The sequence below is a fragment of the Zootoca vivipara genome, chromosome 8 (genome assembly GCF_965207765.1).
Source record: "Zootoca vivipara chromosome 8, rZooViv2.hap1.1, whole genome shotgun sequence".
Classification (NCBI taxonomy): Eukaryota; Metazoa; Chordata; class Lepidosauria; order Squamata; family Lacertidae; genus Zootoca; species Zootoca vivipara.
Window position 1 is genome coordinate 81,286,480 of NC_142591.1, and position 27,955 is coordinate 81,314,434.

The 27,955-nt window shown below is 42.1% G+C and overlaps 4 protein-coding genes across 8 annotated transcripts; all 4 read left to right on the top strand.

Annotated features, from left to right (window-relative positions):
* Window positions 1–1,393: 1,393 nt before the first annotated feature.
* Window positions 1,394–17,643, top strand: LOC118090453 (mas-related G protein-coupled receptor member H). 5 transcript variants are annotated; one of them, XM_088676008.1, is made up of 4 exons: window positions 1,493–1,534; window positions 14,834–15,007; window positions 15,122–15,309; window positions 16,182–17,643. In XM_088676008.1, the coding sequence occupies exon 4, from the start codon at window positions 16,229–16,231 to the stop codon at window positions 17,192–17,194; it is 966 nt and encodes a 321-aa protein (XP_088532134.1). In that variant the 5' UTR covers window positions 1,493–1,534; window positions 14,834–15,007; window positions 15,122–15,309; window positions 16,182–16,228; the 3' UTR covers window positions 17,195–17,643. The 5 variants fall into 5 exon arrangements, with proteins under 5 accessions (XP_034982090.1, XP_034982093.1, XP_088532133.1 ...); XM_035126199.2 differs by lacking the exon at window positions 14,834–15,007 and having other exon boundaries at window positions 1,394–1,534; XM_035126202.2 differs by lacking the exon at window positions 14,834–15,007 and having other exon boundaries at window positions 1,394–1,534; window positions 16,185–17,643.
* LOC148684918 (mas-related G protein-coupled receptor member H-like) lies at window positions 10,238–11,566 on the top strand. The gene has a single exon (XM_088676005.1). The coding sequence runs from the start codon at window positions 10,254–10,256 to the stop codon at window positions 11,235–11,237; it is 984 nt and encodes a 327-aa protein (XP_088532131.1). The 5' UTR covers window positions 10,238–10,253; the 3' UTR covers window positions 11,238–11,566.
* A 2,873-nt stretch (window positions 17,644–20,516) lies between the features above and the next one.
* LOC118089679 (mas-related G protein-coupled receptor member H-like) lies at window positions 20,517–22,811 on the top strand. The gene is made up of 3 exons (XM_035124447.3): window positions 20,517–20,651; window positions 21,143–21,242; window positions 21,557–22,811. Exon 3 carries the CDS (start codon window positions 21,601–21,603, stop codon window positions 22,582–22,584), a length of 984 nt encoding a protein of 327 aa, XP_034980338.1. The 5' UTR covers window positions 20,517–20,651; window positions 21,143–21,242; window positions 21,557–21,600; the 3' UTR covers window positions 22,585–22,811.
* LOC118089680 (proto-oncogene Mas-like) lies at window positions 20,579–27,292 on the top strand. Its single transcript, XM_035124449.2, has 2 exons — window positions 20,579–20,651; window positions 26,171–27,292. The coding sequence occupies exon 2, from the start codon at window positions 26,215–26,217 to the stop codon at window positions 27,181–27,183; it is 969 nt and encodes a 322-aa protein (XP_034980340.1). The 5' UTR covers window positions 20,579–20,651; window positions 26,171–26,214; the 3' UTR covers window positions 27,184–27,292.
* Window positions 27,293–27,955: the final 663 nt, after the last annotated feature.

Sequence of the window (27,955 nt, forward strand, 5' to 3'; positions counted from 1 at the left end):
AAGTTGCTGAATTGCAACTTATCACCAAGCTCAAAACCATGGAGGGACCTGGTTTGAACAGAGATATCGGGTTCTTATCTCATTATACATGATAAGCGATCTTCAGCCATCTCAACCCTTGCTTTTTCATGCAAAACCATTTGCAGTCGTTTGCGGTCATCAACAGCTATCAGTCAGTCAATCACCCATTTCCACCACCCTTCTGAGTGATCCCCCCTCCCCATCCCCACCCCTCCCCACCCCTTCTCTACATAAGTGCCTGGAAACTTCCATTTCACTGTATCTGAAGAAGTGTGCATGCACACGAAAGCTCATACCAAAATAAAAACTTAGTTGGTCTTTAAGGTGCTACTGAAGGAATTTTTTTATTTTCCTCCAGCACCATAATTCAAAAGCATCAATTCTTCATGGATCAATGCCTTGTCGTGGCAAAGGGGCTTGAATAACTCAGAGAAGCTATGAGCTATGCCATGCAGGGCCACCCAAGATGGACAGGTCATAGTGGAGAGTTTTGACTAAACGTGATCCACCTGGAGAAGGAACTGACAAGCCACTCCAGTATCCCTGCCAAGAAAACTCCATGGACAAAGGTGAAATGGAGTACCTTTAGCCAATCTCTGCAGCCTTAAGAAGGATTAGTCTTCCATACATTTCTTATGCAAGAGCATCACAGAAATCCTGTAAAGTTTTCCATTTTTATACAACAGATAAAACATTCAGTTACCAAGAAAAAATGTTTCAAGTTCTTTACATGCTGTGCTTTTATTATCTCGATCAAACACAGAGAGAAGTGCTATCTGTGGCACCATCTGAAACTGTACCTGTGCAATATCTGATACCTTGGGTTGTGGGTTGTGTATCCCTGATTCTGCTAAGCAGCTTAAGCATGGAAATATAAAATCAAGGCATAACTACAATCAATAAAGGGATTTATCCTGATGAAGTTACTATAGCAGTGATCTACAGGTCAGGAGAACAACAAAGACTTCTCTAGTGCCTCCTCCGTGTCTCTTCTGAAAAGTGGGCTTAATATTATTTCATGTGTGGTCAGGGCTTTTCTTCCTGCCAGAACTCATTGGAACTCAGTTCTGGCACCTCTCAGGTGGGTGCCATTTCCATTATAAGGGAGGCATTCATGGCGAGTTCTGGCACCTCTTCCTCTAGAAAAATAGCACTGTATGTGACCTCTCACTAAGGACTATGTCCACAACATTAATGGGAACACTAAGTCTGTTGTAATCTCAAAGATAGTTTTATGAACAGGATAAAACTATTTTTGAGATTACAACAGACTTAGCGTTCCCATAAATTTTGTTTTTTTTTGTTTTTTCTTAACTGATCATTTCTTCATTTGACTCCTACACATTTTTAGTTATTATGCAGCTGTCTAAATATCATATTTCATCCACTGGTGTGTTTCCTGTTTGGAAGAAAGAAAGGGGGCTGATCTAAGCAGAACATATAGGTCATACTCCAGATTCTTCTGAAGGAGAAGGAAGATACAGAGGAGCTAGAGTTCCAGGAGCAAAACCTGGTATGTTGTCTTCAAAGTACCGGTAATCAGAAACTTTTGCATTTCTCTTCTGATTATAGTGCATGCTCCTTTCAGCTTTTTATTCAAACAAATGCATTTACCATACAGTGTATATGTCTGAAGAGCTTCAGAGATCTCCACTTATTTTATTTTTCCAACTGCTGAGTGATGTTTTTAGATTGTGATGCTTGCTATACTATGGTTATCCAGAGAGCAGCAAGGATGGCTATCTGGAAATCCTGAAATATGATTCATGATGTAATGTGAATTATATGATTTATGCATGAAAGAGATTGCCTTATTATGATATTATTATTTTGATGCAACAATTAGTTGGGATAAGAATGAGAGTTTAGAGAAAGGTAAACTTCCTGAATCGAAGAACAAAGTAAAAGCAATATTAATTGTAAAACTCAACAGAGATCCAACTTGAGTGCCATCCTGTAGACCAGTTTGCTTCTTGATTAATGATTTCAAAGTTTATATTAATATCAGTACTGCACAATTGTATTCATCTGGATCAAAGAGACTTTTCATTGAAAGCATTTGCGGAAGAGCACTATTAATAAAGCATGTTAAAAGCACCTGACACCAGACTCTCGGGTGTCAAAGGCCAGGATAAAGAGGTGCAGGATCTGTATATGGTAAAAGGTGCATAATGAAGGTACCAGATGCATCTGTGTAGGGAGGGAATATCACAACTTAATGTGTGTAACACAGAAGTTATATCTCCTTGCACTCAGCCCCTGAACCTCTGAGGGTGGTGAAAGTAAACAACAACAATATTTAGTCAGATGACACTAATGTTATAGACCATATGAGGATGGGAGAGAAGAGAGGCATGGGGGGAGAGAAGGGGGGGTATAAAACTTTCATTCTTTGACATAATGTATGTGCGAGTTTTTTGTGTCACCGATATGTGGGCAGATTCTTTTCCCATTCATTTATTAGTTTGTTTGTTTTTCCAGTGAGAGAAGTTGCAAGGAGCCCAGAGCTTGGTTGCTTGCCTTCAGTTGACTGCAGTGAGTTTTGTTGGCATGTGTGAGGGGGAGGGTAGGGGATTCCCAATACAGTGGTACCTCTGGATACACACACCTCTGCTTGTGTATCCTTCAGGATGCGAATGCGGCAAACCCAGAAGTATTTTTCTGGGTTTCGCCATGCACACATACGCAGAAGCGCTCTACGAGCCATGCGCATGCGCAGAAAAGGCAGCCTCAGTTGTGAATTCCTCAGGATCCAACCGGAGCTCCGGAATGGATCCCGTGCACAACCAGAGGTACCACTGTATAGAACTCTACTCCATCGCCAACCAAGTGCACCACATAATCCTATAGGACAAGACGAAACAATGGGTGCACATGGAGACAGACACAATTGAAAACACTCCCATCACCGCTTGGTGTTCTTCCAGCCCTACCCGAAAATTCTAAGACTGAATGGTGTTTCCTGCTTGGCAGGGGGTTGGACTGGATGGCCCTTGTGGTCTCTTCCAACTCTATGATTCTAGGATTCCATGAATCTGGAACCTTTGCATGCTCTAAGGAACCAAGTCCATGTTCCTATGGTGTGTGTGTTTTTGCCAACTCAAGTATATGATCACGTTACATTTGACACGTAGCACACTTGTGAGAGGGGAGTCTTGTATGACGTTCTGGAATATCTCAAACCTGTCTGTTCTCATCTGTGATCAAATGATTGGTTGGAAGTAGTATGTTTGAGGCTTGAAATCCCTCGGTCTTCTTTCATCCCAGATGTAGTGTAGATAAAATTGGGCAAGAGCATAAAGCAGTTGCTTGCAGGGATAGAATACAGCAATGTGAGTGCGTAATCAGGAACTGGTGTTTTAACAAGGCAGCAAGAAACCATTTGCAGTATCATTTGGAATCCTTTTAAAGCAACACTTTTAATGGGCTGGCACTGAAGCATGAAATCTTTCCTTCCTGCTTTTTTCCTCCTTCTCTGTGCTGCCCCCACTTCTCCCTCTCTTTCATTACACTCCTCTTCAAAAGCAGCATTTACAGAAAAACCTTGGGTTTGATTCCTTTGTCCTGATCTTTCCTTCAGTCTGTTTTGGCCTCTGTCAGGTCCACAGCTCAGATCTTAAGGTATGTGCATGTCTGTGAAAGCAGGAACATAGGAAGCTGCCTTATACCAAGTTAAACTTATTACTCCATCTAGTTATCCTGCATCACAAGGGGTTGGATTACATGGGCCTTGGGATCCACTCCAACTCTACCATTCTATGATTCTAGTTCAGTACTGTTAACACTGGTTGACAGGCGTTCTCCAGGATTTCTGACAACAACCTTTTACAGCTCTGCCTGAAGATGCAACAGATTGAAAAGCTCCATTGTCGCCGTTGATTCAGTACAGAATCTGACTATTATTGCAACATGATGCCACTAAGCTTGAAACAGCTGCAACTACAAACTGCCAATATCTTCTGAGGCTTTGCTAATTTACAACCAAAACAATTTGAAGCGCACACAGGGGATTGCTGATGCATCCCGGGAAAGGAAGTTAACCCTAACCTCGCCTTTTCTGAAACACCAGCTAATGGATTTGCACATTTTAACAGGATGTTAGGTTTTTCCTTTAAAACTGATGTGGTCAATGGTGCTACACAGAGATGTGTGTTTGTAACCTTGTTCTGAATGTTAGCACACCTGTGAGCTTTTGCTAATTTGAATAATTGAAGGTAGAGTTTGCTTACTGTAATGTGATTGGGTAATTGACTATTTTGAATTCTGTATTTAAGCAAATGGTTCATGGGTGTGGTGGTGATGTATTGTGAAATGAGAAGAATGGAGTAGAGGGGTGTGGTGTATATAATTGTAAATAAAAGCAAGCAGAGATACTGAAGACGACTTTGTTATTTCGTCGACCCTGCCGCTGTTGCCACTCGGTTGGTGCGTATTTTGCCCAACATCCGGTTATGGGCCCAGAAACTGTGCATGGGTGTTTGAACTGCTTGCTAAGAGGGCTGCGAAGCTGAGCTATCTGCCGGTCGAAAAGGAGCCATAAGTATATCCAGGATGGATGACGGCGAAAAGATGGCACTTACCTATCCTCAACTAACTGATGGTAATTATAGCCTTTGGTCCTTTAGAATGAGAGGATTACTCGAATGTAAGGACCTGTTTGACTACGCCACAGATGACCCTCCTCAGATAATCACCCCTGAATGGATACGGGGGGATAACAAAGCCAAAGCCTTTATAAACTTAGCAGTGTCCGACCAGCAAGTTGTATATATCAGAGATAAAACATCGGCTAAAGAAATGTGGGAGAGTTTGGCTGCGGTCCATTTGAGAAAAGAGTCTGCGTCAGCCTTGGCTTTTTACCGCCAGCTTTATCAGGCAAAGCTGCAACCTGGCGGTGACTTGGCAGCTCACCTGAGACATTTACAGGAAATCAGGTTGGAGCTTTTGAGAAGAGACGTTGTGGTTCCTGTTAATCAATTTTGTTTTATAATCCTCTGCTCATTAAACAAAGAGTATGATGCAGTCGCAAGCCAGCTCGCTTTGGTCCCTCCTGACCAGCTGAGTATTGAAGGCGTGACTGCAAAACTGATGGCGGAGCTGGACAGGCGAGACGCCTCTGTTATGTCGGTTCCCAAAGAGCAGAATGTGCATTCAAATGACAATAGGGATGTTGTAGCTTTAAGAGCCAACAAGAAATGCTTTGCCTGTGGCCTTTTGGGACATTTTGCTTCGGAATGCAGAGCAAAGAGTAAAAAAGACTTCCTCTAGGTCGCAAAAGGGACACACAGCCACTCAGGCATGGAAGCCTTCGCAGCGACCGCAACGAGGTAGTCGACCCGAGCCACAAGCATTCTTTGCAGAACCACAGGCTTGTGAAGTTAAAAGAGGTAACTGGGACTTCTTCATCATCGATAGTGGCGCATCGCAGCACTTGTGCAGCAATCGCAGTCTCTTCATAAATTACACACCAGAGACTGGAAATGCGCATTTAGCGAATGGAATAGTTTTGCCCTCACTTGGAAAGGGTACTATAAAACTGCATAGTTTGAATATTACTATATCAGATGTTGTTTATTGCCCTGAACTGTGTGGGAACTTATTATCAGTTTATCAGTTTGCACGTCAAGGTGTTAGAGCTAAATTTACTGAAAAAATGTGCCAATTTTATCGGGCCAACAAGCAGGTTCTCTATGCAAAACAGACTCATGGGCTTTACAGGCTCAAGTTTCACTCCTCTTCAGGAGGAAGCAATAGATGTTGTGGTGTAGCCAATAGGAGCAGGCAGGGGTTGGCAAATTGCCAGCCACATAAAAACTGCCTACATGAAGCTCACCGCAAACTTTGCCATAAAAACTTTGCAGATGTTTTGAAAACAAGGGATATAGTGCATGGTCTAGAGATTAAACCGTGTAAATTTTACATGAACTGTCTGTCATGCTGCAAACATAAAATTAAGGTGGCACGAAAGGGCAAAAGCACTATGAGAGAAGTAGTAGAGCCTTTCGAAAGGGTTCACTGTGATTTAGTAGGACCATTGCCAGAATCACTTGGAGGGTCCCGATTCTGGCTAACACTTGTGGACCAGAAAACCAGATATGTTTGGACATATGCAATCTCTAAGAAGTCTCAAGCACTAGAAATGTATAAAAAGTTTTGCAATTGGGTTAAGACTCATTTTGGTAAAAATATACAAAATCTGTACTCTGATCTTGGAGGTGAATTTATGTCGCAGGATTTTGAAGAGTTCCTAAATGCGCAGGGGACAGTACACCAAGTGTCCTCACCCAGGAGTCCCTGGCAGAATGGGATTGCTGAGGTTGTTAACAAAAACCTACAATCTGGGATAAAAACAATGCTCCATGATGCTCAACTTCCTGATAGCTTCTGGGCTGAATGTTTGAGCTGTTATACTCATATAAAGAATCGATCCTATCATTCTGCATTAACAGTAACACCTTATGAAATGCTTTTTGGAAAGCATCCCAATCTAAAGTATTTGTGCATTTGGGGCAGTGATGTTATGATGCATTACCCAGCTAAAGGGAAGCTGCAGGAAAGAGGTATCCCGGGTAAATTTATGGGATATCAACAAGGGAATTATCGCATTTATTTACCAGACACAAAAAAGTTTCACCTTACCCGTAGCATTATACCTTCAGTACACTGGGATGGTGTAGCTGAGTTTCAAGATAGTGATGGTCTTAAAGAAATATCCCCAAAGAGTACAGCTGATGCTAACGAGCAGCCAGTTGACACCGATCCTGACAGTAATCAGTCAGAGATTGGAGAATGTGAGTTTAAAGGGGAACAAGAGGCAATGGACAACTCAGACCATACTTTAAGTCCAAAGCCCTCTACTAGCCGCATTTCTGAAGTTTTGGAAGGAAATTTAAAAGCTGACAGTGAAAGTTTACCAGAGCTTAGACGCTCCAGTAGAATAACTAGACCGCCACAGCGTTACATCAATGAACAAAAGCTACAAAGGCAGAAACGACAGGAGCAGTTGTTTAAACGTAGAAATATTGCTACTGTTGATGAGGAAATAGAAGAAGTTGCAAACAATGTATATTGTAACCATGTTAATTTTGAACCAATAAGTTTTAAAGAGATACAAACCATGCCAAAGTCACAAGCTCAACAATGGATGAAAGCGATAGACTCTGAGCTTGCATCTCTAAATCAAAATAACACCTGGACTTTTGTGAAGCAAACACCTGATATGCGGGTCATAGACTCAAGATGGGTGTTCAAAGTAAAACTTAATGATAAAAATAAAGTTATGAGATATAAAGCTAGGTTAGTAGCAAGGGGTTACCAACAATTGGAAGGCATTGATTATGAGAATGTGTTTTCTCCGAGTGTGAAGTTTGAAAGTATAAAGTTGATGATGCTAGACGCTGTTAAAAATGAGTGCGAATTGTACCATTGTGATATTTCCACAGCTTATCTTAATGCTGATTTGCATGAAAACATATACATGAAAGTTCCGGATGGTGTAGATGCTGCACCTGGAGTAGTTTGTAAATTAAACAAATCTCTGTATGGCCTACATCAAAGTGGCAGGAATTGGCATGAAACTTTAAAACAAACCTTGATTGAATTTGGGTTTGCGCAGGGGAAAGCTGATGATTGCATTTTTACCAAACAATGTGGAAATTCTGTTGTCAAATTGGCCGTTTATGTTGATGATTTATTATTTTCATGTAAACATTTAAAGGAATACCAGTTGTTTCTTTCTCAACTTTGTAAACGTTTTGATGTAAAAGATTTGGGGAAAGTTAAGAATTACCTGTCCATGCAAATAGACAGGGCTGCAGATTGTTCTTTTGCTGTACATCAAACTGCAAAAATTAAAGATTTAATAGAAGTGCTAAATTTGGAGAACGCAAAAGGAAAAGAAACCCCATTAACATGTGGATTTACTTTTACTAAAGAGGATACACCTTTTCATGACAAAACACTTTACCGGTCGATATTAGGAAAGCTGAACTTTATTCAGCGCGTGTCCAGACCAGACATATCTTTCAGTTTTAATTTTCTTTCCACATTTGTGGAGAATCCAACCAAGCAGTGTTTTCGAGCGTTAAAAAGAGTGGTGCTTTATCTTAAACACACACTGCATTACAGGTTACATTTTAAGGCGCATAATGACTCAGGGTTCGATATTTTTTGTGATGCATCTCATGCGTCTGAACATTTCAAATATAAAGGTGTGTCTGGTTTTGTTTATAGATACAATGAATGTCCATTTGAATGGAGAACGCGCAGACAGCATATAATTTGTATGTCAACCACAGAAAGTGAACTTTGTGCATGTTCTGAAGCCATCAGAGACATTGAATGGTTTTTGCAGTTGTTTGCAGACCTAAAAATAAAAGTAAAATTACCAATACCTGTGCACATTGATTCCCAAAGTGGAATAGCCATTTTGACACCAGAAGGCAATACCCAACGTACCAGAACGTTACGGTTACACTTGGAGTTTGCAAAACAAATGATTAATGAAAAAATTATTACTTTTGAATACGTAGCTGGACTAGAGCAAATAGCAGATATTTTCACAAAGGCTTTGCCAACAGCTACGCATCTTAAACATACACAGAAAATGCTAAATGTTACTGCTACGCATCATTGACCAGCAGGGGGTTGTTGGGTTTTTCCTTTAAGACTGATGTGGTCAATGGTGCTACACAGAGATGTGTGTTTGTAACCTTGTTCTGAATGTTAGCACACCTGTGAGCTTTTGCTAATTTGAATAATTGAAGGTAGAGTTTGCTTACTGTAATGTGATTGGGTAATTGACTATTTTGAATTCTGTATTTAAGCAAATGGTTCATGGGTGTGGTGGTGATCTATTGTGAAATGAGAGGAATGGAGTAGAGGGGTGTGGTGTATATAATTGTAAATAAAAGCAAGCAGAGATACTGAAGACGACTTTGTTATTTCGTCGGCCCTGCCGCTGTTGCCACTCGGTTGATGCGTATTTTGCCCAACAATCAATTACCTGCCCCACCCTTGCTGAAGCAACATGATATTCCATCTGATGTTCTCTGCTCAAAGCTGAGTGCTAACATCTGGATCGGCAACTTGTTTTGACAACGGAGAAGAAATACTGGCTCAGACCTTAGAATTCTAAGAGAACAGCTTGGAGAGCAAACATCTGTGATTGGAATTAAGGTAGGACATTCTGTGCAGATTCCCCCCCCCCTTGGTGACACATCTTCCTCTTCTTTGAGGCCACATTCAAATCTCCCTTCCTCCACACCCCACCTTAAAGACAAAAGCTTTGGGCTTAACATCTTCACCTTCATCCAGAATGAAGGTAAATTATTTCCAAATGCCTTTGCTCATATCCATCTCTTCCTTTCCAAATTGCCTTCTCTGCTGTTGTCATTTAAACAGTGTGTTCCTCTGATGCTATTTCCCCATGGATCAAAGTCACGGCAGGATGGTGACTGTCACCCTTGCAGTCCCCATGTTTTTCCCAGTGGTATTGCTGCTTCTGGGTATTTTTGGGTGGGGCACTCTTGAGATGGATGGGGCACTCCCATCCCAGTTCAGCTTTCTGCAATTGATTAAGTGCAAAAAAAGAGCTGGCTTTTGGGTTACAAGTATAGAACCAGGATACTATTAAAGGGAGAAAAATCACTGCTTACAGAGGAAAAAAAAAAGAACTCTACTAGAACCAGGATAGTATGAAATGCAAACAAGCAACAAGAACAAGCAGCAGCAACAACAACAATAACAAAAACAAACACACACACTTTTTAAGAGGGAGAAAAGAAAACTAAATTCTACTATTTGAAATGAGACATTGACAGCAAGAGTGAAACTATCGTCTGTCACTGCATGATTTCTGTTCCAGAACCTTCCATTCCTTCACCTGCCTTGCCTTCTTTACTGCTCTGGATGGCCGCATTCAAAGTAGGCAAGCAAGTCCAATTGGGATAGCTTCATGTCCTCTGCAAACAATGGGGTAGAAAAATGAAACAATGGAAAGTGGTAGGATAACTTTATTGTCTGTATGTGTCTTTCTGAAAATGCAACTTTAACTGGAAAGGGTATAATAAGAAGCATTTCACCTTAACAGTGGTTTCTCAGACTGAAGCAAGAAAGACTAAACTGAAAAAGTTTGTTCACCTTGTTAGCAAAGGCTAACGTGATCTTTTCTCGCACTTCTCCAGGCAGGAATCTCTACACCAGACAAAACACAAAAGCCAAAGTTGAACACAATGGCCAGCTTCAGCCCAACACCCCTGTACCCTTTGAGTGCTGGAGAGAAATATTATGGAACATCCAATGCAAGTGCTTTTTCCAACAACAGCCACAGTAATGACGACCCAGAATATATATATCAGACAGTAACAGTGTATATAGTGTGTGTGTCAATAATTATAGTTTGCATTTTGGGATGCTTGGGGAATGGAACTGTCATCTGGCTGCTTGGCTTCCGTATTAAGAGGAATCCCTTCACCACCTACATCCTGAACCTTGCCATTGCGGACTTTGGTTTACTTGCTGTGGACTTTATTTTAGAAATACGCTGGCTTCAAAACCGTAAACAGGATGAAGGCATCGTGTTTGAAGTCTTTGAAGATATTTTCCAATCCCTGTACAACACTGGTCAGTTTCTGCTGACAGCCATCAGCATCGACAGGTGTGTTTGTGTCCTGTTCCCCCTTTGGTATCGATGCCATCGGCCGCCACATTTGTCTACCATTTTGTGTGCCTTGATATGGATATTTTCTTTCATTTTCCCTGGAATTCACTTCCTTCTCTTCCTCACTACTAAGAAGGAACACACCTATATAAGGTGCTACCAGTATATTGTGAACGGCTTCATTTGCCTCCCACTCATTACTTTCTCCACTTTGATCCTTTTTATCAAGTTCTGCTTTAAAACACAACGGATAAGGCGGAGGAAGCTGATCACTGTCATCCTGCTTGCACTTGTCTTCTTTCTTTCCTTTTCTTTTCCAATGAATGCCTTTTACATAAGCCATTATGTTTTTGAGTCACCAACTTTGCATCGCTTACAATATGGCTACATGTGCGCCACTCTGAACAGCAGCATTAACCCTTTGATCTATTTCCTGGTTGGGAGACAAAAGAGAGGCAGACCTAGGAGGAGCTTGAAAGGCATACTTCAGAATGTTTTCAAAGAGGAAGAAAGTTGTCCGGATGAAGTGGCACCCTCTGCTGAAACTAAGTTATGATGGCTCCAAAAGATTTATCAATCAGGCAATCACACATTCTTACCCACTGTGCTCAAGATTCACCTTCCGTTTCTCCCAGTACGTTTCCGAGCACAATTCAAAGTGTTGGTGCTGACCTTTAAAGCCCTAAACGGCCTCGATCCAGTATACCTGAAGGAGTGTCTCCACCCCCATCGTTCTGCCCGGACACTGAGGTCCAGCGCCGAGGGCCTTCTGGCGGTTCCCTCGCTACGAGAAGCCAAGTTACAGGGAACCAGGCAGAGGGCCTTCTCGGTAGTGGCACCCACCCTGTGGAATGCCCTCCCACCAGAGGTCAAAGAGAACAACAGTTACCAGACCTTTAGAAGGCATCTCAAGGCAGCCCTGTTTAGGGAAGCTTTTAATGTATGATGAATTTCTGTATTTTAATATTTTGTTGGAAGCCGCCCAGAGTGGCTGGGGGAACCCAGCCAGATGGGCGGGGTATAAATAATAAATTATATTATTATTATTATTATTATTATTATTATTATTATTATTTATTATTATTATTATTATTCAAAGAATATGGGATGATTTGCAGTGGCCTACATTGAGCTTGCCTCTTCAAGATGGTTCCCACCTGCCTCTGCATGGATTGAGGCTACACCATAAAACTAGCTGAGAGAGGAACAGAGGAACAGGGCAGGGGGTAGATGTCACCATCTAATAAGTAAACTAGAATCTGCACCTCCTTCTTTCACACATGCCCCCTCCTATTCGCCACCCTTTTCATGCCCCTGCTCTCAACCTCAACCTCATCCCCATGCATCCTCCTCCCTGCTTCGTGGTAAGCCCCTTAGCATCCCAATTTTCACATTCACCCCTTTCCCCTTCACCGTCTTCCTCCCACCCCGCTCCAGTCTCCGTTTCACAGAGATCAACCCTATTTCCGTGCCTAATGCAGAAAGAGAAAATCTGAGAGAAGCTGGAGAGAAGAAGAGGAACCCTTGGGATGCATTCCATCCTGCCCATAGAGTGTGCATAGAGGAACATAAATAAGAGGTTGGGGGCCTCTAAAGCAACATCCAGATACAGGATTTTTTTAAAGAAAGAAACAACAGCCCGTAACTGCAATACCTCAAGGACCACCTCTCGCCATATGAACCAACTCGGACCCTGAAATCATAATCAGGTCCTTCTTTGTTTGCCTCCCCCAAGAGCAGTCCAGAGGATGACAACATGAAAACGAACCTGTCTGTGATGGCTCTCCACTTGTGGAATCTTCTCCCCAGGGAATCTTGCCTGGTGCCTTCCTTACATATCATCAGGTGCCTGGGGGGAACGGTGAGGGATCATTCCTCTCCTCTTTTCCCAGAGCTTATACTAGTTGTACAATCTATGGCCTTTTAAATTGTGTTGGGGGGGGGCATCATTTTGTGTGTCATTATCTTATGTATTTTTTGTGTTTTTATACTGTAAACCACCCTGTGATACTCAGATGAAGGTTGGCAAACAATCAAAGCCTCCCCCTCTCTCTTATTGCACGGCCCCCTTTGCAAGCACACCAGTCTCATGTTCACCCCTCTTTTCTACCTCTTCTTTCCTTCTTTTCTCAACTCTCCCTTGCACACAGACCTGCCCCATTTCCATACACCCTCCTCTGCCCTATTCTGAAGCACCATTTGCATGTGCACTCAGTGCTGGTCTATATTAATGTATCTTTAGGATGAATAGACGATTGAGAGTGTTCAGTGGTGTTTGATGGACGTTGTACTTATATAGGTATTTGCTTGCTAATAAAATAGCTATTCAAAATTACTGACTCTACTGTTCTGTTTTTACTGCTGGTGTCTCTTGGGGCGTTTGAGCTCCATTTAGCGTGGGAACCTGGCAGGGCACTTTTTGAGTTGGCAGATAGGCAAACCTTGAGCTCGGCTACCTTCTCCTGCTCTGTGTCTTTCAGGCATGTGAGCCCTTGCTGAGCAGCTTGGTCGAAAGAACAATGTGGGACTTGGGCAGCACACGCCCCACAGAGCTGTCCCCTTGGTGGCTGGTTTGGCTTGTGCCACGAGTGTTGCAATTTAGGGCCCCATGGCCATCGCTCTCTCAGATTTGAGTGTGTGCATTAGCCACCCAGTGGCGGAGGAAGGGGGTGCAGTGGGAGTGGTATGCCCCGGGTGTCACCACTAAGGGGGGGGTGACAAAATGCCGGGCGGCACTCACCACGGGGCCTGCAGCACGCCCAAGCCATGCGTCTCTCCTGGGAGTGATGCAGTGGCTTGAGCACCCACAGGCTCGGCGCTTCCCCAAATGGTCTAAGGCAGCTGAGGGGGAGCAGGCAGGCAGACTCTGGAGGCCCCACAGAGCATCCTGCCCTGGCTCTCCCCGCTCCCACCTGGCTGCAGGGCACACGCGCCGCCCCAGGCGCCCAATCGGCTTGCTCTGTTGCTACAGCCACTTGCCCTTCCCCATTAGCTCTGCTCGTGGCTCTGCTATTTTAGACCCACTTTGGCTATAGAGTCCAGCGCCAGCCATTTTAGAGCAGGCCTGGCTTCAGCACAATGACCATGCCTTTGAACATTTCTCAGATGAAAATAGGGATGACCTATTCTATAATAATAATAATACCCCATCCACGTGACAATGCAGCTTCCAACATATATAAAGCATAATTAAAACATTGTTGTTGTTGTTGTTGTTGTTGTTGTTGTTGTTGTTGTTGTTGTTGTTGTTGTTGTTGTTACTTTTTTATATACTGCCCTTTCTATACAGGGCTGCCTTCAGATGTCTTCAAAAGGTTGTATAGTTACTTATCTCCTTGCCTTGGGGATCCCATAACCCCATACCCTTCAACACTTCTCCAGTGGAAATAGGGACATCCTAAGGAAAAGTGGGACATTATGGGATCAAATCAGAAACTGAGACGGCATCTGTAAATCCAGGAATATCCCTGGAAAATAGGGACACTTGGAGGGTCTGGTTGAGGGCCTTGGCTTTGTGACCATTTTGAGTGGAAGACTTAGAGAAATATTATTCAGGCCCAGATATTGATAAACCCGTGACCTATGGCTGGTTAGGTCTTGTGGACTTTATAGTTGCACCAGGCAGTAGCCTTAGCCAGTGCCTGCTTTATCCTTAATAGTTGGCTTTTGGGTGGTGGTTGGCACAGAACCTAGTGTGGCTGGGGTAAGAAGATAGGCTTGCCATTGACGCAAGAGGGGTTTGTTTGCCCTAATAGCTATGGGATTTCTTAGTCATAGTCAGTTACCTCACCCACAACTCTTCTCTGCAGGTATATGTCTAACATTTAATGAAATGGACCTTATCCAACCCTGTCTCTCTGTATATATTTCAGCTCTCGGCCACACTAGCATGTTTACCTCCTTAAAAAGCTAGCTTGGCAGTTTGTGGTTAAAGTGTTATGGTGCATTTCATAGAATCATAGAATTGTAGAGTTGGATGGGACCCCAAGGGTCATCTGGTCCAACCCCCTGCAATGCAGGAATCTCATCTAAAAATTCCTGCATCTGTGCATTTTCAGAATCTTAGCATTTGCCCAATATGTCTTCTTGGGGTCCGGCAAAGGGCATGGCATAAAAAACAGTTCATTCTAAATCCACTCCCCCCCCCTTTAGGCAGATGCATATATTGACTAAAGAAAAAATTGCATGTTTACTGGAGTAAAGTTCATTTGAGCTATTGATCTCGCAGTGTCCAGTACTAAAGTTCATATGACAGTTGATTGTCCAGAATCCAAAAGCTTAAGACCCTGTCAAATTTTACTATCAGCTATGACCCTAGAAACACCTGTAAGTATAAAGTATAAAGTGCATATATATCCTGAGGTTTTTGTAAGTTCTAAAGAAACATGCATTCACAAGAGGAAGAGAACCCATGCCTAATGGATTTGCACTTTTTAACAGGATATCTGTTATCTGCCCCACACTTGCTGAACAAACAAATCTTCCATTTGACATTCTCTGCCCAAAACGTGTGCTGACTTCTGGATGAGCATTTTATTTTGAACACAGAGAAGAGATATCAGCTAATACCCTAGAGGCATCAGAGAACATCTCGAACCTTGTGAGCAAACACCTGTGGTTGGAATAAGGTAGGAAATGTTTTGTAGAGGATCTTTTCCTGATGACACAATTTCTTCATCTTGGACGTCACTTTCCATTCTTCTCCTTCACTCCCCTCCTCAAAGCCAGTATTTCCTCTAAAGCTTTTGGCTTAACCTCTTCATCTTTATCCTAAACAAAATAAATCTATGTGCCTTTACCCAAAATCAAATTAATTATTGTTTTAATTGTTGAGATCTGCAAGACCAGCTTAAGAGTCTTATCGCCTTACCCAAAACTCTCCAGTCACAGTACCTGGGGTAAGGCGGTGAAATCTTAATTTTTAATAATAATAATAATAATAATAATAATAATAATAATAATAATAATAATGCAGGTCTCTTTTGCAAATGCTGTCTCTTAGAAAATGTTTGTTGTCATTTGTTCAGCTTTTATTTGCTTTCTAACCTCTCCTAATTAATTCCTCTCCCATCCTTTAAAAAAGAAAAGAAATCCAAAACACTTTGCATATATTCTAATTGCTAAGAATTATTACTATCAGCAGCAGAAGCATTAGAAATTGCTAACAACAAACAAACAACACGAAGCAGCCAGCTTGGGTAGTTTAGCCTACTAGGGTTATATATATCCTTACTAATTAGTGAGCCAGCCAGCCAACCAAAGCTTGTGGGCATATTACCCAACCTTCTGAAATTATTGCTATGGTTATTTCCACTTGCTAACCACAGTGAATATTATTCATATTGAATACTATTTTTCTTTCCCCCCACTCTCACTGCTTCTGCTGGCAATCTGGCCCCTTCTTGACATGGTCTCTTTGTTGACTCCAATGAACATGTTACTTTTTATCATTGCTGACAAACTGCAAAGGCTAATCCCACTTTTCTCCCACGTCTTCCAGCAGGACTATCCACATCAAACGAAACACAAAAGCAAGGGTTGATCACAATGGCCAGCTTCAGCCCAACACCCCTGCCCCCTTTGAATGCAGCATTCAACACAAGCGCTTACGCCAACAGTAGCCACAGCAATGATGATCCAGAATTTGTATACAAGACAGTGACAATGTATATAGTGTGTGTATCAATAATTATAGTTTGCATTTTGGGGTGCTTGGGGAATGGAACTGTCATCTGGCTGCTTGGATTCCGTCTGAAGAGGACCCCCTTCACCACATACATCCTAAACCTCGCCGTTGCAGACTTTGGTTTACTTGCTGTGGACCTTATTCTAGAAATACGCTGGCTTCAGAATCGCAAACAGGATGAGGGTGTTGCCTTTGAATTCTTAGAAGATATTTTCCAATTCATGTACAACACGGGTCAATTTCTGCTGACGGCCATCAGCATCGACAGGTGTGTGTCTATACTCTTCCCAGTTTGGTATGGATGCCACCGACCACCTTATTTGTCCACTGTTGTTTGTGCCTTAATCTGGGTTCTTTCTTTCCTTCTCCCTGGAACACATTTCATTCTCTACCTGACGGTTAAGAAGTATCACGATCACATCAGACTCTACCAGTACATTGTGAATGGCTTCATTTGTCTCCCACTAATAACCATCTCCACTTTGACCCTGTTCATCAAGGTCTGCTTTAAAACACAACAGCAGAAGCGGGGAAAGCTCATTATAGTTATCCTCCTTACTCTTTTCTTCTTTATCGTTCTTTCTTTCCCACTGAATGCTTTTTACATTGGCCATTATGTTTTCAATATTCCAACTTTGCATCGCTTGCAATATGGTTACTTGTGCAGCACTCTGAACAGCAGTGTTAACCCTTTGATCTATTTTGTGTTTGGGAGACGAAAGAGAGGCGGACGTGTAAAGGGCATGAAAGCCATACTCCAAAATATTTTCAAGGAAGAAGAAAACCATACAGAGGAAGTGGAGACCTGTGTTTTAAGTCCCTTGTGATGGCTTTGAAAGAGTACAACTTATAGCTATACTACTCTGGTTACTATAAGCCGTTCTAGCTCCTCCTAAGTAAACAAGTGTATATTTGTAATCCACTGCTGAGATTAAGCTTCAATGGCTCCAAAGGATTTATACCTCTGTAAGTTTTGTATCCATTACCATTACTTTTCTTGACCTGTATTCAGTGTGGGCTATTGATTCCAGGATGTGTTTAGAATTTCAGCAGGTGGGTGAACTAGATGAACTCCAAAGCTCTTAATGATTCTAAGTCTTGTAGAGTTATGAAGCAAAGCATGCTATACCATCAAAAACCATGTCTCTGTTTTACAACTAGTTACCAGAATCATGAATGCACAAACCCCCTCATCTATATTTGATATCATATTGTATGTATAATCACCCCATGTATTGCTTTGTATGCCACCCTTTCTAATACAAGTTTGCATCTAGCTGTAACATGTCTATACTTGTTTGGATTGCCATTGTAAAATGCTGTCATGGACTGGGTGGGGGCAGAGAAGTGGTGGGAGGCAGCAGCTGAAGAACCCCCAGGGAAGAAGAGCTAGGGGATTTGCGGTGGGACAACGATGAGCGGTCAGAGGGAGGAGGAGGAGGAGGAGGAGGAGGAGGAGGAGGAGGAGGAGGAGGAGGAGGAGGAGGAGGAGGAAGCTGAAGAGGTAACAGGGTTTAGTGAGCAGGAAGAGGCTGCGGTAGAGAGAAGTCCACAATCTGTGTGGGAGAAAAGGAAGGAGGAGGGAAAGGATTTGGAAAGAGTCTTCTCCCCACCCTACATTCCCACTCTCGGTCTCACACACACAGAGGTGCAGGGAGAGCTGTTCTAAAGCCCAGACAGTGAAATGAATTGCAAGCTAGGAGCATCAATGGTACCACCTGGAGGTTTCACCCAGGGCAAAAGTCCCAGCTTAAACCTCCCCCTCCCCCGGCCCTAGCTACGGTGCTGCATTTGTGGAAGGCAACAACAGAGCACTATTAATCAAACACATTGAGAGCACTTTGCATGAGACTCCATGCTTCACCCTGACTAAAAGTAAACACAGAGAACTCCGATGTGATGTCATGCAACTGCAGCTGGACATATCAGATACTTTTCCTGCCCCCGCCCACAACTCACATGCATGGTGCACACGAGGGGAGCAAGATTTAATCTACCTCTTCCCCAAAGCTTCTTGCCAGCAGTGTTTGTTTAGCAATAGTTTTTAGAAGCCAGATAAAGAACGGCTCACCAGCATGCAAAGGCATGGGGATGCCAGGAAAGCCTGCCTACTCTCCTTCAGGATGAAGCCTGGGATAAGGGGTATGCACTTCTGCCATGCCAACTAAATATGGTATAAGTAAAGGTAAAGGACCCCTGGATGGTTAAGTCCAGTCAAAAGTGACTATGGGGTGTGTGGTGCTCATCTCGCTTTCAGGCTGAGGGAGCCAGCGTTTGTCCAAGGGGGCTTTCGAACTGCTAGGTTGGCAGGAGCTGGGACAGAGCAACGGGAGTTCATCCTGTTGCAGGGATTCAAACCGCTGACCTTCTGATCGGCAAGCCCAAGAGCCTCAGTGGTTTAGACCACAGCGCCACCCACGTCCCTTAAAATATGGTATTTATCCTTACAACAATTATGTGACGTAGGTTAGGGTGAGTGTTTGTGACTGAATCAAGGGCGCTCACTAAGTGTCATTGCTAAATAGTGATTTAAATCCAGCTCTCTCCACTCTTAGTCCAGCACTGGAATGCAAATGTGCAGGCAAGGACAAGGTTCATGGCTCTCTCAGGCAAAACTTTCAGATGAGTCAAAGGAGTGTTGACAAGACTAGTGTTTTTTTGGGGGGGGGGGCAGAAGGCTGCTTGGGAATGTTTTTGTATATAGTTATTTTTTCACAAGACATGTAACTATCTTCATCGACAGGAAACACGTGACTATCATCTGCACATGCCCAAGCAAGATAGCTCTGATGGCAGATAATAATGTCCTGGTGTTTAACTGCCAATAACATGTGCCCAGCATGTCATACAAATTCGTATATATGAGACTCATATGCAGTAACACCAAGTTGATACTTCCCATGTTCGGGCTCCTGTAGCCAAAACTGTATGACCTTTACATAAGAGGCATGCTTCAGTAGATTTGGGTGGCTCTGAGAGGGGCATAAAAACCTCTTTTTTTTTTTTAATAAAAAGAAAAACTTTATTTCAATTATACAACGATACAAAATAGACAAAGCAAAATCAAATAAACAATTAACAAATTAGCAAATCAATAAATAAATTGGCAAAATAACAAATAACAAATTAACAAAATTAACAAAAAAAAGAAATTAGCATAATATAAAGAAATTAACATAACATAACCTAACTTAACATAACCTAACTTAATCCGAACCTTAACTCAAACCATAATTTCGATATTTCAAATAAGACTTAAGTAGTAAAGGAACGAGGATAAAGCTAAAATACTTATATTACATGAAATACACAAAAAAGAGAATAAAAATACAGCAAAAATACTTCCTACCTCTTAACACCCCAATGAAAACTCAGTGGGATGGAATGTTGAATGAGTGTGGGGGGGGACTGAGAATGGATTGGAGTGGAATAGAATGGAGTGGCTTTCTCTCCTTCTTTCTTTTTCTCTCTCCCACAAACAATATCCCAGAAATAACATCTTAAGGTATGGCTAAGCCTTGTTCAGACAGATATTTTACCCCATGTCCCCCACGATGGAATGAAGAGTACTCGATACCAATAAATAGAGGCTTTAAAGAACTGGTGCATATGGGACCGGACAGAAGTGTGTCCATGCCCCAACCAAAAAAGCAGGTTGGCCTCCCACACATGTCAAAGTTGTCCCAAGGGGGTTGGAAAATTAAGGAGATTAAGGCCTGCCAGAAGAACATCACGGGGGAGGAGAGTACTGTTGTGTTCAGAAGCTGTTTTTGGTCTTTTGGAAGCATCTGTTTGGCCACTGTGAGACCAGGACAGTTGGCTGCAGGGGCTACTGACCTGATCTAGCAGGACTCTCTTTTTTGTTCTTCAGATATAGTTCTGCACCCCTGCCTACGTTCTTCCCCAGCAGAACCAATGGCAATCAATAAAGATATTTCTCCAGATAGGGACAAAGAGAAGTTGGGCTTGCTTACCACTTGCAAATTCACTCTGCTCAAGAGTGCCTGCCTGGCACACTGAACTTTAGAAGGGAAGAATCTCGTCCTGTGTTTGCCAAATGCTATCCTGAGACCCAATGCACAAAACAACCATCTTATCACATGATGCTGGCAAATGGATTACACAGAACTGAAGACACATGGGAAGGATCCTACACATCTTGCTAAGAACCAGATGAGGCATCTTAACAATTTCTGCAAATCTACTGTTTACCTGCTTATTCCAGCATCACTTGCTGCTCCCACTCACCATGCCTGAGGGATGCTGATCCAAAGTTTTAGACAGGTATGTAAAGAGCTAAATTTGATTTCATTCATTGACAAAGGTAGAAGGCAAGTGTAGCTGAATGGCAATGCTGAGCACCTTTTGCAGATAGGTGGGCCAAGTTAACTCCATGGAGTCTTCAGTTAGAAGGATACAGGTGGGTGGCTGGTGAAGGCGGCAGGAATTTTTGGTTACCACATCCAGTCAGAGCAGAAAGTACTAGGCAGGATAGACTAATGGTTTGTCTTATTCATTTCACATTGTAAAAATCTTGCTGTCTGGCTAATCTATTGTGGGTCTTTTTCTGATTTTCATATTAATTATCAATCTCAATTCAACTTGAGTTTTATTTAATCCACTTTTGTTTTAAAAATCACATTTCAATAATAATAAAATTACAGATGCCTTCCCAATTCATTCTGGCTTTGTTTCCCTAATCACTAGAGCTGTTCAACTCCTTCTCGGAGAATTTCAGTTTGCAAATTATATGCTTACAGATGCTGTGTTTGCAGGTTTTTTACTCAGAGGAAAGATCCATAACCCACCGAAATATTGCATTTCGTCTCTAAGCCTTTGAAACTGATGAGTTTTGATGAACATTCCAATAAACAGGTAGGTAGCCGTGTTGGTCTGCCGTAGTGAAAACAAAATTTAAAAAATTCCTCCCAGTAGCACCTTAGAGACCAACTAAGTGCATGCACACGAAAGCTCATACCAATGACAAACTTAGTTGGTCTCTGAGGTGCTACTGGAAGGAATTTTTATTTTATTTTATTCCAATAAACAATATTCCTAAAGTGTTTGTTTCTTCATCCGTCATGAATTTCCACTATAGCATGTCTCTTTTGTTATTGGTTGAGTGTCTCAGTTTAATATGGTTGAGCTTTATACCTAAAACTGACTCCACATTTATTTTCTCTTGGTAGGAAGATCCATACAATAAATAGCTCAAAAACTGAGATTAAGCAAGATGAGCAATGGTAGCCTGGGATCCTGGTCCACTTCGAATGCTTCATGGGAAGATATTGGAGCAGAAAATGGAACTGACCTCCTAACCCCCCAGGATGGTTTTGATCATGGATCATTACCATATCGTATAGCAAACATTCTTATCTCCGTCTCCATTTTACTTATTAGCATTTTTGGACTTATGGGGAATGGAACTGTCATCTGGTTTCTTGGCTTTTGCATGAAGAGGAATCCTTTCACCACCTTCATCCTCCATCTGGCTGCTGCTGACCTGGGGACACTCATATGCTTAATTTTTTTCGCCATTGTAAGTCTTCTTTGGTCATTTTCACTCCTACCTTGGTATGTTTATAATTTGTTTATGTCATTTGGCACTATTCCTTTATTGTTTATGTACAACACTGGTCAATATTTGTTGATAGCCATTAGCATGGATAGGTGCGTTTCTGTCGTCTTCCCCCTTTGGCATCGATGCCACAGACCACCATACTTTTCCACCCTTGTTTGTGTTTCAATATGGATCATTTCTTTCCTGTTCACTGCAATCGACATTTTTACACCGTATACAGACTTCTACCAGTTTCTAATGAATGCTATACTTTGCCTCCCACTCATGACTCTTTCCACTATGGTCCTGTTTATAAAAGTTTACTTTAGATCACAAAAGTGGAAGAAGGGAAAAGCTTTAACAGCCATACTACTTGCCCTCCTCGTCTTCCTCTTCTTAGCTTTCCCATTTACTTGCATTTTATTAATCTGTTTTTTCACTCCAGTTACAGATTATAATGTGCAATCTGTTGCAATATCTGTTGGGTTATTATGCAGTTGCCTGAATAGCAGTATTAACCCACTGATTTATTTCCTGATTGGGAGAAACAAGAGGGCTCAATCTAGGGAGAGCATGAAGGTCATACTCCAGAGACTTTTCAAAGAGGAGGAAAACTGCAGAGAGAAGCGAGAAGTTCCAGTTCAAACCCAGATGTGAAGACTTCAAAATAGCTCAGAAAACTTCATTTTCTATCTCTTGGTGTATTTCTTGGTACTTGTTTTCCTCTGTACTCACTATTTTTTAAATTTTGGATTCATTTACTCTGTCAATTTCCCCCCTCATTTTAGCAGTATCGTTAAAAACCCCATGGATTGTCTATTTTGCAGGATTAACATGTTGTATGTTTTAGCAAATGAAATAAAAATAAATGTCGCTTCAGCAGACTGAGTTGAGAGGGATGACTTGCGAAATGGTATAGAAAACAGATTCATTGCCAAAGGGAATGAAGTAAAGAAATCTTCACATATAGAGCTCCAATATTTGAAGAAAACAGAAGAAAATATTTCTTAAGGATTTTTTAACAAGTGCATTATGGAACATTCCACCACTATAATCCCTATTTTCTGTGCTATTTTACAAGAAATAGAGGTGCAGAAACTCACCATGAAGACCTCCCTTGTTCTCTTACAATTGTAATGGCACCCACCTGAGGGGTGCTGGAACTGAGTTCCGGTCAGTTCCAGCTGAAAAAGAGCCCTGCTTGTTATACGGATGTAGTGATATAGAAATTATAACTATATGCATATTGAAATCCACCAAATTCTGACATCTACACCTTTATAGGGCAATGTGACAATGAGCAGAAGTGATTCATGACATCAGTTTCTCTTCTTTCCAATAAAGTGTTTGGGGGGGGGGGGAACCCAGAGGATACAGGGGGGAGATGGTTCCAAATCATGCCACAATGCACTTTCAACTCAATGCTAGCCATCAAGCCTATATCTTGATGCATACACTAGACTCCTTTGCATGGTGAAGAACCAAAATCACCATGGATAAAGACTCACCTTGACCCATCATTCTAGTCAACACTTATTAAGAAGGATTGGGATGGGGCAGGAGCATAAAGCAGCCAGGGGAAACAAGGCAGTCCACTGTGCATTGCAGAGCAAAGAGCCACCTCTGAGCAGGAGAGAAGACGACTGGGCTCCTCTTAAGCTGATGAGCTTTTCACTGGCACAACCTAAGTGACCCACCACAATGTCCAAAGGCTTCTAATGCAATTGAGAGTCGGCAAGCTGCTCACATAAAAGGCTAACAAAGAAAACAGGCTGAGCAAATAACACTCATCATCAGAATGGTACAAAGCACCCGATGGGTGGCAGGGAGAAATTATTGTCTTCAATGCTCGCTCCTGCAGTCCGTCTCTCTCTCTCTCTCTCTCTCTCTCTCTCTCTCTCTCTCTCTCTCTCTCTCTCTGTTAATGAAAGTAAATCTGATGTTTATAAAGAGAGGAATTAACTTGCTGTAGGACTGCTGCAAAAGGATGGAACCCAAGGATTGAGAACTGAATGTGGTCTGAGGTCTAGATCTTTAATTACCCCCATCATGTTTTTGAATGCTTTTGCATATAATTATTGCATATATAGTTACTTTCCCCATAATATAAGTTTGGGTTTGATGCTTTTGTAACCGCCTCCTCTCACAGAAAACCCCCACCTATCTCCTGCAGATGTCCAAGCAAGATAGCTCTGGTGGCAGATAACAATGTCCTGACATTTAACGGTCATGAACATGTGCCCAGCATACCATTCTCATACGGAGTCTTCTATATCACATATTTGAGTCTCAGGGCCATCTTAAGCATATCTGGCGCCCTGGCGCTGTGATGCAACGATCCCTCTGCCCCCCCCTGCCCCGATTCCCAGCGTGGCTGCTTGGAGGGCGCTGTGCTCAGCGCGGTGGGGGACACCCTGGCGCCCCGCGCCACCCAGCCTTGCCCTAGGGCCGGCCCTGTTGAGTCTCCTGCACAGTAATATCAAGTTGATACTTCCCATGTTTGGACTCCTGTATTCAAAACTATACCACCATTGTATAAGAGGCATGCTTCAGTAGCTCTGAGAATGGCATAATACCCCCAGAACAAACTGAAGAAGATTCAGTGGCATGGGATATTGAATGACTGAGTGGGGGGGGGCGACTAAGAACCAGGTGGTAGGCGGCATGCAGAAGGTCTCTCTCTCACACACACAGGATGGAATGAAGAGTACTCCAAAAAGATAGAGGCTTTAAAGAATTGATGAATATCGGATTAGGCAGAAGTGTGCCCAGCTACCACCCAAAAAAACAGATTGGCCTCCCACATGTCAAAGTTTTCCCAACGGGGTTGTATAATTAAGGAGATTAAGGCCTCCCAGCAGAACATCATGTAGGAGGAAAGTACTGTTGTGTTCAGAAGCTGTTTGTGGGCTTCTTGAAGCATCTGTTTGGCCACTGTGAGACCAGGACAATTGACTGCAGGGGCCACTGACCTGATCTAGCAGGACTCTCTTTTTTGTTCTTTGGCTATAGATCTGCACCCCAGCCTACGTTCTTCCGCAGCAGAACCAATGGCAAGCTGATTCCTCTCTCAATACACTGGTTGGTCTTTCTGTCAGGTGACACTCTAATCAATAAAGATATTTCTCCAGATAGGGACAAAGAGAAGTTGGGCTTGCTTACCACTTGCAAACTCTCTATTCTCAAGTGTGCCTGCTTGGGACACTGAACTTTAGAAGGCAAGAGTTTGCCAAATGCTATCCTGAGACCCAATGTACAAAACAACCATCTTATCACATGATGCTGGCAAATGGATTACCCAGAACTGAAGACACATGGGAAGGATCCTACACATCTTGCTAAGAACCAGATGAGGCATCTAAACAATTTCTGCAAATCTTCTGATTACCTGCTTATTCCAGCACCACTTGCTGCTCCCATTCACCATGCCTGAGGGATGCTGATCCAAAGTTTTAGATAGGTATGGTATGCGAATTGCCAAATTTGATTTCATTCATTAGAAAAGGTAGGAGGCAAATGTAGCTGAATGGCAATGCTGTGCACCTTTTGCAGATAGGTGAGCCAAGATAACTCCATGGAGTCTTCAGTTCAATGGATACAGGTGGATGGCTGGTGAAGAGGGAAGGAATTTTTGGTTTCCACATCCAGTCAGAGCAGAAAGTACTAGGCAGGATGGACTAAATCTTGCTGTCTGGCTAATCTATTGTGGGTCTTTTTCTGATTTTCATATTTCTTATCAATCTGAATTTGACTTGATTTTTATTTTGTCCTGGCTTGCTAAAAGTCACATTTTAATAATAATACAATTACAGATGTCTTCCCAATTCATTCTGGCTTTTGTTTCCCTAATCACAAGAGCTGCTTAACTCCTTCTTCCACTCCGCTTTTCCACCACCCAACCATCCCACTCTTAATGTCTATGACAGGAGAGGTTAATTTCATATCTTAAGGCTGAGGGAGAGACCAGAAGAGGGGAATTTTAGCTCAGAACTGCTGTGCCTGAAGATTTCTTTACTTGGAGGAAAAATCCATAACCCATTGGGAAACTGCATCCCCCCCCCCGTCCACCTTTGAAGTTGAAATTTTGACAAATATTGAACAATATCCTTCATATGTTTATTTCTTTATCAGTCATGAATTCTCACCATTATTGTTTGAGTGTATCAACTGAATATCATTGAGCTTTATAGCCAAAACTTTTTATTTATTTATTTATCCATGTTTCTTTATTTTCTTCTTGTAGGAAGAGACAAGCAAGCATTAGCTCAAAGGGAGAGATCCAGCAAGATGAACAACGGGAGTCTGGGATCCTGGTCCACTTTGAATGCTTCACGGGAAGAAATTGGAACAGAAAATGGAACTGACCTCCTAACCCGCGAGGATCGTTTTCATCATGGATCATCACTATATCTTATAGAACTTATTTTCTTTGTCTTAATTCCAGTTATTAGCATTTTTGGAGTTATGGGGAATGGAACTGTCATCTGGTTTCTTGGGTTTTGCATGAAGAGGAATCCTTTCACCACTTTCATCCTCCATCTGGCTGCTGCTGATCTTGGGGCTCTCATGTGCTTATCTTCTTTATCGATTATGAGAATTATGAGTTCATCTTCAAACACAATTACCGATATTGATTTATACATTAGTTTTTTGTTTTTATTCATTTACAACACAGGTCAATATCTGTTGACAGCCATTAGCATGGACAGGTGTGTTTCTGTCGTCTTTCCCCTTTGGCATCGATGCCACCGACCACCACACTTTTCCACCCTTGTGTGTGCCTTAATATGGATCATTTCTTTCTTGCCCACTGTAATCGGCATTAGTCTTTGGAAATTTGGAGATATAACATTTCCCCTTTTCTACCTGCTTCTAATGAATGCTATACTTTGCCTCCCACTCATGACTCTTTCCACTCTGGTCCTGGTTATAAAAGTTTACTTTAGATCACAACAGAGGAAGAAAGGAAAAGCTTTAACAGCCATCCTACTTGCCCTCCTCTTCTTCCTCTTCTTAGCTTTCCCATTTACTTGCATTTTATTATATTTCTCCCGCAATGGTGGAAACGATACTGAAATATTGTTTGGGCTCTTATGCAGCTGCCTAAACAGCAGTGTTAACCCTTTGATTTATTTCCTGGTTGGAAGAAAGAAACACTGTCGGTCAAGAGAGAGCTTGAAGGTCATATTCCAGAGGGTTTTCAAGGAGGAGGAAGATTGCAGAAAGAAGGGAGACTTCGTACAGGTCCAAACCTGAATCTGACAACTGCAAAAATAATCAAAGAAGTGTGCATGCACACAAAAGCTTATACAAAAACAAACTTAGTTGGTCTCTAGGGTGCTACTTGACACACTCTCTCTCTCTATATATATATATAGTGTCAGACCAACACAGCTACCTACCTGAAAGTGAAAAAAGATTGTGAACTGAAAGTGGAGACAACAGATGTACTGTATCTTTCCTTGTTTATATGTTTTCTTTGTAACACATAGGCTTTATAATAAAAAAAACTGAGTGATTCCCCCCCCCCCGAAAGCTTCATCTTCTATTTCTTTTTATATTTCTTGGTACTTGTTCTATTCTGAACTCAGTATCTTATTACAGTGGTACCTCTGGTTACAGACGCTTCAGGTTACAGACACTTCAGGTTACAGACGCTTCAGGTTACAGACTCCGCTAATCCAGAAATAGCACCTCGGGTTAAGAACTTTGCTTCAGGATGAGAACAGAAATCGTGAGGTGGTGGTTCAGCGGCAGCAGGAGGCCCCAATAGCTAAAGTGATGCTTCAGGTTAATAACAGTTTCAGGTTATGAACGGACCTCCTGAACAAATTAAGCTCTTAGCCCGAGGTACCACAGAATTATAAATCTATTTGTTAATATCCATATATTGTATATCTCTGTGGAGACATAGAAGTAAACCCTCCCGCCATTTCTTTTGAATGGCTGTTTAATATTTATTGAAATTATATATACCCAGAAGCGTCAGATGAGCGAAGCCTGCAGTTCTTTGTGGTTCTTTTAATTT